The following is a 15332-nucleotide window of genomic DNA, read 5'->3' on the forward strand; positions in this document are numbered from 1 at the left end:
ACGCATATCTTGTCATTTCACTCCAAATATGCCATAATTTTTACGTGCATGTGAGAATAAACGCAAAGAACTGTGAGGTTATCATTCAATCAGGGATCATGTGTGAACGACTGTGGTCGCGAAACCGCAAGAACTGCTCGGGACAGACCGGGGCTAATCCACAAAGAGGTCAAGGTTTAAAAAACCACTAAGCAACTGATAAGGTACCAGCGCATTGCAGTCGTCTATCAAACCGACATATCGCAAATAAATTAAGCACAACTGTTACTGGCCGTCCACACCATAAATATATTTGGCAAAAAAAATTGGGTCTACGAGTGTCCACACTACAAATTTATTTGCCAAACATTTCTGTGAGTGCCTGAGTGATCGCTCAAAATCGGGCAAAATTGGGACATTATCATATCGATAATAGGCCGCATTTTACCAAAAACCCCAATTTTCTTATCTCCAACAAAAAAATGTTTTGGTTACGTATCCAAAACATGTTTTTGTTGGAGATAACTGAAACAAGCTGCATGCAACCGCCGCTCACTTGGATGCAAATGTCACTCATGGTAACCCACGTAGCTGCAAAATTTTGGAGTTACTTGTTGGGCTCCGCCATACATTATCCCCAAAAAATTTGTGGTGTGGACGGCCGGTTACTGTGGTTTGCTTGATGGTAACGACAACGCACTTGTGCTCTAGACTGTTGTGCGATAAACCATATGCAGATGGGATTTGAATTGGTATAAAATGTCGCTCTGAAACGCATCGGATAATTCTTTTCTTCTTCCATAACAGCACAACAGAATCCTTATCACTCGCACAACCGTAGCCACTGCAACACTCTTTCGTCTGTATACTCATTCTGAATTTTATGTAATTCCGACAATCCCTTAAAATGCAATAGCATTACCTACTCACTGTTGCCATCGTGGCATCGAACGAGTCTTTAGCGGCACTTTTCGCCTTTGACGCAGCGTCACCATCTCTAGCCAGTTCCCGTATAACACGCTCGAAGTGCTAAAGTATGTAAATCCAAATATGGCACAGTTCCCTCATAGATGTACAATGGCCAGTGAGGACAAGGTTTCTGCGCCTATCACCTAAGCTAACTAGAGCGATAACTAGAGCGCTCGCTAGTGACCTCGAGAACTGCTTTGGTCAGATCGACGCCATAAAAAAGGAAGTCATCTGGAGTTTATCGGACGCTCAAAGCGTGCTCCCTTATGCACGCCAACTATCTTGGCTAGTATGAGCGAATGGGGTGATGGTCAATTGCAAATGCACTAGATGAACGATGCTGTATCACTCACTTATCATTCAAAGGGCTTCTTGCCATCATATTTCTTTCCCTCTTTCTCTTTCTTCGTCTTTCTCATTATTTTAGTATAAGATCTCCTTGCGAATAGCACTTGTTCACAGTTTCGACTCGACCAGCAATTGACTCGTGTTGGTGTTACGTTACGAGGGATCCAGTTTTCAACAATGAACCTTCGTGTCTGTTTGCTACTGTTTTGCATTGTTTCCTACGGTGGAGCAACTGAGAAAAGATCCGAAAACATCGACGGCATCACAAAAACACAGCAGACGAGAGAAATTTCTGGATTCGGCATGGAGATATTGTTTACAAAGATAAACTCGATCGATCGCAAATTGATGGAACTTCAGTTAGAACTGCGCCAACACAGGGAGCTAATCGAAAGCAATCGGGCGTCTCACGAGGAAACATCAGCAATAACTGCGAATCCTATGTTGCATCCTTTTACATCGTGCAAAACCGTTCCGTACAACATGTCGGGAGTGTATCTAATCCGTATTAACAACGCTAGTTCACCGTTTGCCGCGTACTGTGAGATGGAGACGTTTGGAGGCGGATGGATCGTTGTGCAACATCGGTTCGACGGTTCGGTTCATTTCAATCGTAACTGGGACCATTACCAAGACGGTTTTGGTGAACTGGATAAGGAGTTCTGGCTCGGACTGGAACGCATTCATCAACTGACGACGGCTCGGCCACATGAATTAGTCGTCGAAATGAAGGACTTTAGTGGCAATTACGGGTACGCCCGGTACAGTGCGTTCCAAGTGGGGAGTGAGAGTGAGCATTACAGTCTTAAAACCCTGGGATCGTATAGTGGCACTGCAGGAGACTCATTACCACCGCAGCACAAGGTGAGGAAGTTCTCGACAAAGGATCGAGACTACGATGACTATGCTGCCGATCATTCCGCTGTTCATTGGGGAGGTGCCTGGTGGTACGGTGATGGTAATCAATCAAATTTGAACGGACGGTACAGGGATGGTGTCGATGGGAAATCGAATTGGTGGTACACTTTTAAAAGTGGCTATCACGGATTGAGCTTCAGCAGAATGATGATCCGAGAACTGTGATGCTGTTGTTCACCCTAATCGTGGTGATTGGTAAACAATCAAATAACAATGTTGATTGGAAATTATACAAATATAAAAATACTTTAAAAGAAATTTTCAAAATAGCATTTTTTTTTGTTTAAGAGGTGATTGCTTTCGGGGACAAAAATCCGAAAAACTTCCCAAGGTATCTACCCAATCTACCATACAATCTCTTTGAGAAGGGTTGTTGGTTCGATACAGGTTTATGATTTTGTTTTTTGCAGGAATCCAATGCTAAAACTTTTTTAGACACATTTATAAAAAACAAACAAACAAAACTCCTTACTCTTGCCATTGGTTGATCAATAAGAGAGGAATTTTCTTGGAAATTATTTGCATTGCTGTGTATCAAAAGTAACGCGGTACGCTGCCTACCCCATTCCATCGATCACTGGCTGCTGACTGGCACCTCAGCCCTCATTATTCATCGCGCATCGCGGGTTCCGCCGGAAACCCACCCATCATCTTCAAACCCATAATGAGCTCCCAAACCCCGTCGTTACGTTGGAAAGAATTTCAAAGGAAGAAACCGGAGCAATTGCTGCACCTTCTGCTGCTGCTGGTGGCATCTTGAAAGCAATATTAATTGCCCTGCAACGTGTCACGGGCGCAAACGGAGGCCACGCATGTCATGTCATGTGTGTGTGTGTGTGCTGCAAAAAAGGGAAGGGTTAAGCATGAAAACCACAGAACCTCCCAACCGCAGAAGGCAAATTAGCAGAAATGTGCGCAAAACGTGGCGAGAATTTGCATTCTTTTGTTGCAAAGACGCTCCCCCGTATCGGGTGGGTGACATCTGCGTCCGCACACACACACACAGGCACACACACACACATGAGCCAGTGTCACATGTGTGTGGTCACCATTAGGCAGGCAGCACTATTGGCAGAACGCGTTCTTTAATTTATGTTTCGCTTCCGTGTAAATGACGAGAAATGAGAAGCATGGCGCATGGCGGCATCTTAATGGTTCCCTCTACAGTCTGGTCAAAATTATCCGTGAGCCGGAGCGGAAGCTGGCTGGCCACCCCAAAAACCGGACGGGACCCCCGCCGGGAAGGGGGGGAAGGAATTAATAACATAATTCGATATCAAAGCCAGGCCAACATAAACATAAATTAGCTTCAAATCCGCATGCAGGCGGCGCATGTGCGTGGCCGGGCCCCTTGCCTGACGTGGCCTTCTTCTTCTGCTTCTTCTTCAGCGCCTTTCTTCTTCGACATTGGAGTCCGGGGTTAGTTTCAGATTTTGATAAATGGCTCCATCCCCTCACCGCTCGCGTGACAGAAAAGGAGAGAGAGAGAGAGAGTGCCGCGCTTAATGGGAAGGACGTGCCATGATTAACTGCCCGAGATTGCCGACGGCCAGGACGGGAGGAAGGCAGCATGCTCAAAAAGGAAGGGGTTCGGTTCCACGCCCTTACGTGTGGTGCGGCTCCGCGGTATCGCAAGTGCGTCGCATCACAACCGACCACATCATTCATCCGCACCGATCCGGCGGATTCATTCATATGTTCTTTGCGCGCCCACCTCGTTAGGCGGTGGCCGCCGCCACCGCTCTCTGTTTGGAGCATCGGGTTGTTTGATTTATTAAATTTAATGACTTGCCGCTTTCGCCGCGACTGACGGACGGACGGCGCGGACGGACTGACGCACCCACCGCAAGACGGCGTTAAGGGCCGTGACATTTCTTGCCAGCAGAGTCTCAGAGTCTGCACCACACAGATTAAGCGCTGATCATCGTTTGCGTTCGCTCGGAACAAGCAAAAGTGCACGTGGCGGTGACGGTCTTACAGGAGCTCACTGGTGCAACCAATTACATAGTCGTTGAGTCGTTGATGGTGCTGTTGCTGCTCTTGCGAGTTTCTGCATGACGCCACACGACGCGTCTTCGTGAGTCGTCCCCTTTTCAGAAAGGGGAAAGGCACTACTGGTGGCGGTAGAAGATGGTTGCACATTCCTTGAGAAAAAAAACCCCCGCGGGGAAATTAGGTGAACCAAAATGCGCTGGTTAAATTTAGCATTCCGTTGAACTGCTCCGTTTCCCCGTTCCTGCCGTTGACAGCAATTTATGATTTCGCTCGATTTTGGGTGCGATACCGGGGGCCTGGGATAGTAGTTTCCGGATGCGGCCCCGATGGTGGAGGCTTTGTTGTGTCCGTGCGTTTTTTTTTTGCGCTTATTATGCTGGCGGCATTCTTTTTAACGCATGAGCATGAGAGAGAGCGTATGAATTTATGGTAATGTTGGGTTGGTGGATACGAACGAGGAGGTCAAACTGTTGCCGCTTTTGACGATAAGGAAACGGCCGCGACCGTTCTTTCTGCATGGGAACACTGGACTGTATCGAGATGATCGGTCTATTGTTTATATTAAAAGTGAAATCGTAAAAATGGACTCATAATTTAGATTTTTCGCCGAAAAAGGGTCAATGAGGAAGAACACTTGGTGTGTGCGTGTGTGTGTGAAGGTTAACGAGAGCGGAGAGATGTTTAGAGCCAATTCATTTCATCGTGGAAGGTCGCGGTGCAATCAAGGTTAGGGCAAGGGATGGGTTTTATCAAATCGAGATATGGTTTGGCTAGTGTTGCAATAATTTTCTTCGCTTTAAGATACCAACTAAGATGTTAGGAGTTCGCATTTTTTGTTGGTTTCCTAAACACTTCTACCAAATGAAAGAGACCATCTTGAATTTGATTTAATATTTTCTAAAGGCCTTCATATTTCGTTGGTCCGTAGCAAAGTTGAAATTCGATTCTAAAATAGCTCTTTTCATTTTGACAAACAACAATCCTTCAACTACATTTTCGCATTCGTCATTCACCGAAATTCGACGACGATTTACTCTTGTAACTACATGTGCTATTAATCAATTGATTAAAAATCAGCGCAATTTTCTAACCCAACATAGTACTCTCTACCTAGCAGATGAAAATCTTTTATTAAAAAATGTAGAAACCAGATTCCACGTATTCTATTCGATACAATACGATCACGATGTGATTCTGTATTTAGCAGAAAAGCTGCCATCTTATAGTAAAATATCAGACATACACATCGCTATATAATTATACGGGTTTCAAATTATTTGTTTTCATACACCTGGTACATACATTATATTTTTCTTTTGATAAAACAATAATTTGTTGTTGTGCATAAGTGCTCTTTTGAAATAGTTATAAAAAACAAGGACAATTCAAAGTTTGATAAAACAAATAAACAAACAAGCAATTGATATCGAGACATTGTACTAAAATTTACATTAGTTAAAAAATCAGGATTTGAATCAGGAAAGAAGGATTTGAAAATTATTAAAAACGTTAAAGTAGCATGCGACCTTTCCTGAACATTTCCTTCAACTGCAGACCGTATAATGAAGCTCTCCGATTGCGAAACATTAAGTTGATCAAAATCAAACGGTGGTATTGCGTGCTAGCACAAATCATCAATGCTAGTAAAGTACATTCATTAATAAATTCCCACCAGATGCCATACCGTGATTAGCATATCTGATGCCCGGCACATACACACACACATTCACACACATACACACACACCTTTTCCATTTCGTCGCGTAAGTGGGCGCGATTGGAGAAAGAAGTGAAAACCAGTTGTACCTCGTCAGACAAATTTCTTCTTCTGCACATAATCAACTCTAATTATTCACTCACGGTATGATAAAATGGTCTCCACCATTCTGCACTGTGTGGAGAGGGGGAGAGAGGGCTGGTTGGCCACCGCACCAAAGCACCATTAGTGGGCACACTTTCGCATTCGCCATTCCGCACAGCAAGGGCGCTCGGTATCATTTCCAAACATAACGCAAATTTACACATCCCAGACAAGCTTCCAGACATCCCAGCGCACCAGCGCAGACACAGCAGCAGCAGCAGCAGCAACAGGAGCAGCAGCAGCATTACTGGTATGCGGTCGGGGCCGCTAATGGGTTGCAATTCATATTTTCCATTCATTCGCTAACGGTCAAGAAGGTTTACTTATGCACCGCAGACGACGACGACGACGATTGACGATTTGCCAACGCAATCACGAGGGTCCCAACCAACGAACCAACCAACCAACCAGCCAGTCGTTCCGCAATCTGCATCTTCTCTTGCGCTACGCAAACACCCGCCTCCATCGCCTGGTTGGAGCCGATGGAGTGGCCATCGCGCTAGATTGACCATCATAAATATTCGCTTTGTTATAGATCAGTTACTTAAACAACCTGCTGGCAACCGTGTCCCCGGGACCTGTACCATTCCGACCGCTGCAGGACGGACCAGAGTCCATGGATCACCCTCTGCACCGTGGCGTGGTCCGATCGGCGTTCATCGTACATCAAGCGCCGACTAGGGCTTTTGAGTAATGGCCGCCCGTTGGTACCGACCGCCACCATCCGGCAAATAGTAATCATCGCGTACTCCATTCCATGCAACGTCTATGGCCAGCGACGGTCGCTGGTCAGTGCCTAGTGCTATTTGTCGCCATTCGGTGGCGGCTCCTGGACGGTTGACCGGTTAGAACCTCGTCCAGGGATCGAGATCACAACCCAAACAACCATTCGGAGATCATACAAATAAACACCATTGCGGAGCATTATTTATACGCCATCTTTTGAATAATTTCATCTCATTTATTGCACCGCGCGATGTAGTTGCTAGTGGTGGTCGTCGCGCGGTGCACTATTGCGATTCGTTAACCTGCCATGTCCTCGATGCGTTTCTTCTTCGAGCATCATTGCAACAAACGCGCCAGACGTTAGTACTTTGTGGTGGAAAAATGGACCGCGAGTTGCAGCATATTTTCGCGTCGAACACGCACACACATAGACAGACATAGACACTTTCGTCGTCATCGTCTTCCTCCTCCCCGGGGGTGGTGGTTAGCTAATTTATGGCGTTAAGCAGTTAAACGTGCGGCCACGACAGGAAGAAGCATAACTTCCGTTCATTAAATTCTTCGTGCCAGTGCCAGTTTCTGGTCCCATTGGTTGTACTAGCTAATATTGGGTGCAACGGATACTACTATTGTCTTCCAGAGCTTATTATAATGTTCGGTTAAGGAGCGTGGCATCGCGTTGCAAAACATTCCCAAAGAAAGAAACACGCCTGCTGCAACTAGGTTGGGGACCAACATTGTAAAATATTTTGGTACGCGCTCTCTCTCTCTCCGATGGGTGATAATCGAGTTAACACCACTTTGCCGTCGGTGCAACAACAGATAGCGGTGCACAAAACCACCTCGTTAGTGGGCATCATCATCATCAACGCATCAGTAAACATTCGCGCGCTGAGGTCACAAAGAAAGGTGAGCTACAACAGCAAATTAAAATTAACAAGAAAAGAACCCACTTGAATGGAAGTTTGTCGAATGGCAGGCCAGCAGCGTCGAGCGTCGAGCAACTTGCCGGTCAACGCTTGCTTGGCTCCGCTTCTTGAATTACTGACGCAACGATGCATTGCAGGTGTCAGCATCCATTGCCACTACTTGTTTTCGCACCGTTGATGAATGCCAAGGAATGCATCCCATCGTGCAACATTGACGGGAACCGAGGTGTTTCTAGTGTTTTTATCTGGTAGCACTTCAGCCAGACCTGGAGCCAGTGATGTTTGTGCAATTTCCGCATCAATTGCGTGCCGGTGTTGGAACAAATCCAAGAGAGCAAAGTCGAATAACGATGACGACACCGGGAATGGAGCTGAATGAAAACTGCACCGACTGTAAAGAGGGACTTACCGGAGTTGAATGATATTTCGCTGAGCATAATCCAGCGAAGGGCAAAGTAGAGATGTATCTGGACGTAGCGACCGACACGATGGTGCAGCTTGATGGTGACATCCCGGGCGTTCTCCATGACCGTATCGGGCATGTAGGAAAACTGTACCGGTTCACCGGTAAAGTGCTGCCCGCCGATACTGAAGAACACCTTCGCGTGTACAAATACCTGGAAGAAGAAGCACAGAACGGGCGTTGGGAACCGAAATTAGAAATCATTTCTTAGAACCATTGAGCTAAGTAATACTAAGGAAGGAAGCAGACCAACTCCTCGAACCGTCAACAACAACAACAACAGCAGCAGCAGCAGCAACAAATCCTGATTCCTCTGAAGGATTAAAAATCAATTTACAAAAATGAAATGCCCAAACACACACACACACACACACACACACAGACAACGGCACAATGGCACAAGATGGCTAATTAAACGGTTTCGCAAAGCCGTCTTCGTCTTACTTCCGGCAAGCAAAAAGTGTCCTTCTTTTAAGCTGATCGCCGGCCACCATTCATCCACTACCAGAACCAGAATTCCCGGACCACGAGGAGCTTGAGCTTGGCTGCTAAATAGCGATATAAAATGAGCGACGATGAAACGCGCTCGCCTGGCCAGCCGGTCGGTCGGAGTATCGATGGCAATAAGCGGCTTATGTAAGCGACCGGGAGCGCCATCGTCGTCATCATCAGTGTCATTTAGCGCTTCCGACGATCCTACCGGGGATCGCCATTCGGGTGGAAAGCATTAACAAGGGAGACCCAGGAGGGGGCAGGGGAGACCGCCTTTTCTTCCTGTTTTTTTTTTAATTTCAATCTCGCGCTTCTCCTGTTGCCGGACGTTTATTAGCGCAATAAGCGCCAAGAGTCGACGACGACGACGACGACGATAAAGCTCGAAGCACAGCACAGCAGAGTGCGTCCTGCCGGCCAGCGGGGCCAGTGCGCTAAGTGGCCGCGATTGCAGTGCAGCAGAAGACATTGATAAGGATATTCTCAGGCACAGAGGTGGGGAGGAGGCGAGGATTCGGTATAGAAGGAGGTGGCATCGAAAGCAGAACAGGAAAATGCTATAAAGTAGTGCTGGCGGATGCTTTTCGTCCTGCGGGCAGGAGAGAAAGGGAGGAAATTAGTTCCAGTGTCCCAGTGTCCACGGCTGGAGGGTCCTTCGATGTTCTGGACGAAGCACGCTGGACGTTGGGTGTGTCGAGTGAGTCATCTTACATCACTTTAAAGCAATGTACTTTAGTACATTTAGTGTCACTTGTGGGCTTGTTCTAGTTGTTGTGTGGAATCAGCTTTCAAACAACATTAAATGCTGTAAAAGTATTCATCAAAAATTGAATGAAAACAACAAGCAATTGATTGATATGAAATCATCGGTCGGAAACCAAATAGGGACCAACATCAAGGCCACTAACGGTACTGAGTAATGTTACAAAATATATTGTTTGTTCGCTTAAAATATTGTACTATGGACAACATTTAGAGCAGGATTGTTGTCAGAAAACACAAGCTTAGACCTGTCTCTTCAATAAAATGATTTCAGGCGAATGTTTAACATTCTTCAAGTCGGCATAAATCTTCTCTCGCATTAAAAATGGAGTACAAAAAGGCAAAATAATGTGCTGCACTCGAAAGAGTTGTAGAGAAAAATATATGAAATGTTTGTGAAACATTTCTATGCAGGAATATTTTTCGTGCTGTTTTGCCTCAAAGTTTATTAACCCTTGGTTGGGCACCCGGGTACCCGGGTATCCATTTCAAGTTTCAGCGAAAAAATGAATTACTTCCCGAAAATATTTTTTCACGAAACTCCGGATCCCCAAATTACAACTCATTTCAAGCCGAATTGGCATTGGAATTGTTTTGATAACTAATATTTAAAGGTAATTATGGGCCGATAAAAATAACATACGCCCAGTGGCACCCGGGTACCCGGGTACCCAGCACATTGGCTATGCATATGGGCTATGTTTATAAACACAAAATAACACTTTTTATCAATATTTATCAATATACACGATTCTATTAATTGTTTTATAAGTAAACTACAATGTTTTAATGAAAATTAATTGAAATTTTAATTATTGCTGCGCTATAACACCAGCAATAGGAGAAAAATAAGTAACACATTATGCAACCCTTTATGTGCAATTTCAGGTATACATAATTTCTCATACTGATTAAAAATTGTTCGTACAATGCAATGTTCATAGCATATGAGTAAATTATACACTTATTTTGATTTAAAAAACTTAAGCCGAGGTTTAGGTTGGCTCCGGAGACAAATATACACTCCGTCCAGTTACTATAAGACCACCATCAGTTTGTTCCAGAAAATCTTCAAGGATCACAATTTCAAATCGAGACTTTTTATTACTATTCTCTACTCTAAAAATAAGTTATTAAACACTAATAGGGATGGATAAAATCACAGGTTGAATTTTGGCGGCAAATTAACAAAAAATGAAGTGTCCAGTTAGTATAAGACCACCTTGATTTATTTTTTTTATCAACGAAAAGAAGTAACCAAATCATCTAAATCCCGAAAATAACTATTCGTTATCAAATCTTAATGGTTTCAAATGTGTAAAACGGGATTTGGCATGCTCTTTATAAACTTTGGTTAATTTTAGAAGCAAAGACTCTCATATGTCTCTCCAAACCGCTAAAATCATCGCTTAAAGCCCACGAAACGAAGAATACTGCTTTCCCCCAGCATCCCATTTACTAATTCGAATTGAGGAGATGTTTTGCAACGGATTTTATGCTATACTGCGAGCAGATATGGCCAACAAATCAATTTTCTGATCTTTATTCGAAACCGCAATCTTCTTTCTTATGTTAATAAAAGCATTATTTCACTAATATGTTAACTTTTCCACACCGTTTTTGATCAAAAACGATAGCAGAGATTCTCCTTCAAACGTACATGTGCTTTGTTAAATGGAAAAAATACAATCTTGAGCCTACCGGCTGTATAAAGTTTCACCCAAACTATGCAGGAATTCCCAATAAAACAATAGACGCAAAATAATGGTTTTTTGGTTCATTTAACCATTCCTGGTTGTTTACAACGGTGAATAGACGTTTAATCAACATGTTTCTACTGGATTCATAGATTAATGTCGTGATTTTGGAAGTTCAGAGCCTCTTTCAGCACCTGTTGGTTTAATGGGAATTCCTGCATAGTTTGGGTGAAACTTTATACAGCCGGGAGGCTCAAGATTGTATTTTTTCCATTTAACAAAGCACATGTACGTTTGAAGGAGAATCTCTGCTATCGTTTTTGATCAAAAACGGTGTGGAAAAGTTAACATATTAGTGAAATAATGCTTTTATTAACATAAGAAAGAAGATTGCGGTTTCGAATAAAGATCAGAAAATTGATTTGTTGGCCATATCTGCTCGCAGTATAGCATAAAATCCGTTGCAAAACATCTCCTCAATTCGAATTAGTAAATGGGATGCTGGGGGAAAGCAGTATTCTTCGTTTCGTGGGCTTTAAGCGATGATTTTAGCGGTTTGGAGAGACATATGAGAGTCTTTGCTTCTAAAATTAACCAAAGTTTATAAAGAGCATGCCAAATCCCGTTTTACACATTTGAAACCATTAAGATTTGATAACGAATAGTTATTTTCGGGATTTAGATGATTTGGTTACTTCTTTTCGTTGATAAAAAAAATAAATCAAGGTGGTCTTATACTAACTGGACACTTCATTTTTTGTTAATTTGCCGCCAAAATTCAACCTGTGATTTTATCCATCCCTATTAGTGTTTAATAACTTATTTTTAGAGTAGAGAATAGTAATAAAAAGTCTCGATTTGAAATTGTGATCCTTGAAGATTTTCTGGAACAAACTGATGGTGGTCTTATAGTAACTGGACGGAGTGTAGCAAGAGAGAGCTCTGATGGAAGTGGAAAGTACCACGATAGTTTAGATTTATATACCCTGTAGTTAATTTAGTATTCGGGAATATCATTTGACAGAAAATGCTCTATATTGCAACTTTTTGAAAAACTAATCTTACAACTTGCGCATTTTCTATTCAATTTTCAATTAGAGAACTTGAAACTATTTTTTCCCCTTGTAGATCATGTAATCGTCCTTCATAATACGTTTGCACAGCTCACATGTTGTTTTCTAAAATTTATATGAATGTGACAAAGCAATTGGCAATGGTAATAATGAAAAAGTTTTTTTTTTAATTTCTGTATCTGTAAAAACTCAATATCATCATCCTTGTGCTTTAACATCTACAACATCAATTTGTACAAATGGTATGATCTGCAAAAGAGTTTGCTGTCTAGGTCACCATGGTCAGCATCAATAATATCAATTGTGTGGGTTGTGCAAAAGCCTTTGGCCGATGCAAAACAGTTTTATTTGAAGAAATAATCAATTTCATTAAAACAATTACTGAAAAATACCATCATTTTTGGATTTTAATGCTTGCTATACGACGCACTCGGTAGAGAATGACCGTATGACGGGGTGCCAATGATATTGTGTTCCTTGTTTTTATTGGTTTTTAATACATATTGTTCTGATTTTGAAACAAAAACAAGTTGCCAAGACCCTTAAATTAGTTCTTGTGCACTATTTTTGCCATAAAACTGATGAAAACGGCGGAATAATCACTTAACTATGCAATGCACATGAGCTGGGTATCCGGGTACCCGGGTGCCCAACGAAGGGGTAAACGCCGGGTGCCCAACCGAGGGTTAATAAATCTTTTGATTTGTTATCACTAAACCGCTTTCTGTAAACTTCTCCTGAGATTTGGATTATTTCGTGCATCTATAGTGCAAAAGAAACCATTTCTGCACCGATAACCATTTCCAAACAGAGAAAAAGTTCAACTTAAAGATTATGACACAATATCGAAGTTTTATAACCACTATTTTGTTAGCAAAACTAATCTTTGCACAATTAATTAAAAAAATCTATACTTCCATACCACCACAAGACCACCAAACAATGAAACAAAATGTAACAATTTTACCACCCATTGCACGATCACTGAAATGTTTTCGATGTCTCACCCATTTCTGTACTTTAGACACCAAGAAAAACAAACCCTGAACCCTTGCGCTGTTTGTGGCTTCGGTTTTCACCTAATTAAATTGACTTTTACTTTTCACCCTTTTCGGTGCTAACCACGGAATGGGTAGCCCGGGACCGGTAAACCGCCCATTTCGATTCGATTGCGTCTTTGCGCCACACAGAACCACAGAACGATGGTTCGACAAAGGCCATTCCATTTTTCCCGAATCCTTTTTCTCCTCTGAAATGGTGACCCGTTTGGGTTTAGTTTTTTTGGGTTTTCCACCGTATTTTCCGTCATTCCGTCGACCGTACCTAACGATGCATTTCAACTGTCCCCCCGGCTGTGTTTGCTGGCAAGAAGCGATGGTACCTTCACTCCGAATCGGCTGCAAAACAATCCCGCTCGGACGCGGCACTTAAGACTCACTCAAAAGTGAATCTTATAGGCATCGTTGCCGTTATCGTGGTCGCCCTTAAAAGACTTGGTGTTTTCCCCTCGCCTTTAATTATACTTTAGCGGGAAAAATTTATCTAACGTTGCCAGCAATTAACGAGCTAAGAGTTAAGTTTTATTGTGGCGCGACTTTTCGGGATCTTAACCCGGGACCATTCCTACCAAACGGCGCTCAATGTTTAGCTTCTGCCAAAAAACGCGAGCCCTTTTCCCTTCGCCGCATAAGTCGCGGCAATTTCAAAAGAAAATCCCTAAATGGAAAAACAACACAATCCTTCGGCTCCGTCTACCACGCTGCTGTTTGTGTGTTGGTACAGCATTAACCGGCGGTTGGTTGGCGAAAAGTTTGTTGGAATGGTGCGCCCCTTTTTCCACCAAAAAAAATCCGAGCAGGTTTTTGTCCAATTATTGATGCCACGAGGCCTCAGTAAGAAGCAAACGCGCTGCTCATTTATGCGCGTTCTTACTACGATGACGACGATTGCTCGATTTTGATGATTTTAGGCCTGAGCGGAGAAATGAAATGAAACGGAAATAAAGCAACCAAAAAAAAAATAATCTCTGCGGAAAATGGCGCCATCGAACGTTCAGTTAAGAAGATTTTCCCTTCATAAGGTTTGGCCTCCGTTGCGCGGCTTCACAGCGCCATGAGCGCGTAATGAGGCACCCCCAAAAAAAGGGGGGGCATTACTTGCGCCCACCGATAATTGTTTATTGATACGCGGCACAAGCGGGCGCTGCTGATGATTATGTTGCTCGTCGTTTCGCCGGAAATGTTATGAATAAATCGACTTTAAATTCGACACTTGCCTCGGTGGCCACCATCGACGCATAATGACGTCCCCATCATTTGGTGGCATTCGTTCAAATCGTTCGCTAGATGCGATGCGTTGCGATAACAACGGGAGAGCACGAGCGACGCTTGATTTACGGCCATCATGCCGCTTTCGCGGTGGTGGTCATTAGCCACACTCCGATGCTCGCTGCTGTGGCCGACGCAAAACACAATTAGTTTTTACGCAATTTCTTTCAAAACATTCAAAGGCAAAGGTTCAAAGGCATCAACCTGGTTGCTGTTGTTGATAGCAAGATAAATGTGAAAAGGGCTGCCATTTTGCCCCGAGGCATCGTAGCAGGCGGTGAGTCAAAACAAATGCCCGGATTCGCGTCCACTGTGCACTGCAGAAAAAAACCGGAGGCTCGAGCCCGTACCGGTTGTAGGAATGTAGGTGACAGCGCCAGTGCGCCTCGTGCTAACCACATCTTTGAGAGCCCTTAAGGCCCGCACCTTTGGGGAAGAGCTTAATGTGAAACCGTTTTCTTTCTCGAGCATAAACCAGCAAACCCGGCGTCCTGGTTGATACCAAAGCATAAAGCTGGCTGCATGGTTTAGGCATGGCAGACGCGAGAAGGAGGAAAACACGAAGTAAAGAATGTCAGAAGGAATAAGAATCCTTTGCATTACCTGTACGTCCTTGCTGAACATATTGTTGGTGTGCAGCACCATCGAGCTGAAGTTACGGACCGAGTCGAACTCGAACACCATCTCGACCGGTTTGCCAGCCCAGCCTAGTGAGTCATTCCGCCAACCGACCCAGTCGTATCCTGTTGAAGAGAGACAAGGAGAGAAAAATAGAGAGAGCGTTAGAAGATGA

The 15332-nt window shown here is 43.7% G+C and overlaps 1 protein-coding gene across 3 annotated transcripts in view; it reads right to left on the reverse strand.

Annotated features, from left to right (window-relative positions):
- The window catches only part of LOC125948970 (discoidin domain-containing receptor tyrosine kinase B), a 248803-nt gene that overhangs the window by 42181 nt on the left and 191290 nt on the right, over nucleotides 1-15332 (reverse strand). For all 3 annotated transcript variants that reach the window (XM_049675536.1, XM_049675537.1, XM_049675535.1), the window contains exons 8-9: nucleotides 15143-15282; nucleotides 8135-8342 (exon numbers count right to left, since the gene is read on the reverse strand). In XM_049675536.1, the coding sequence (XP_049531493.1) occupies nucleotides 8135-8342; nucleotides 15143-15282 (348 nt within the window). The remainder of the gene's footprint in view (nucleotides 1-8134; nucleotides 8343-15142; nucleotides 15283-15332) is intronic.

The sequence above is a fragment of the Anopheles darlingi genome, chromosome 2 (assembly GCF_943734745.1).
Source record: "Anopheles darlingi chromosome 2, idAnoDarlMG_H_01, whole genome shotgun sequence".
NCBI lineage: Eukaryota > Metazoa > Arthropoda > Insecta > Diptera > Culicidae > Anopheles > Anopheles darlingi.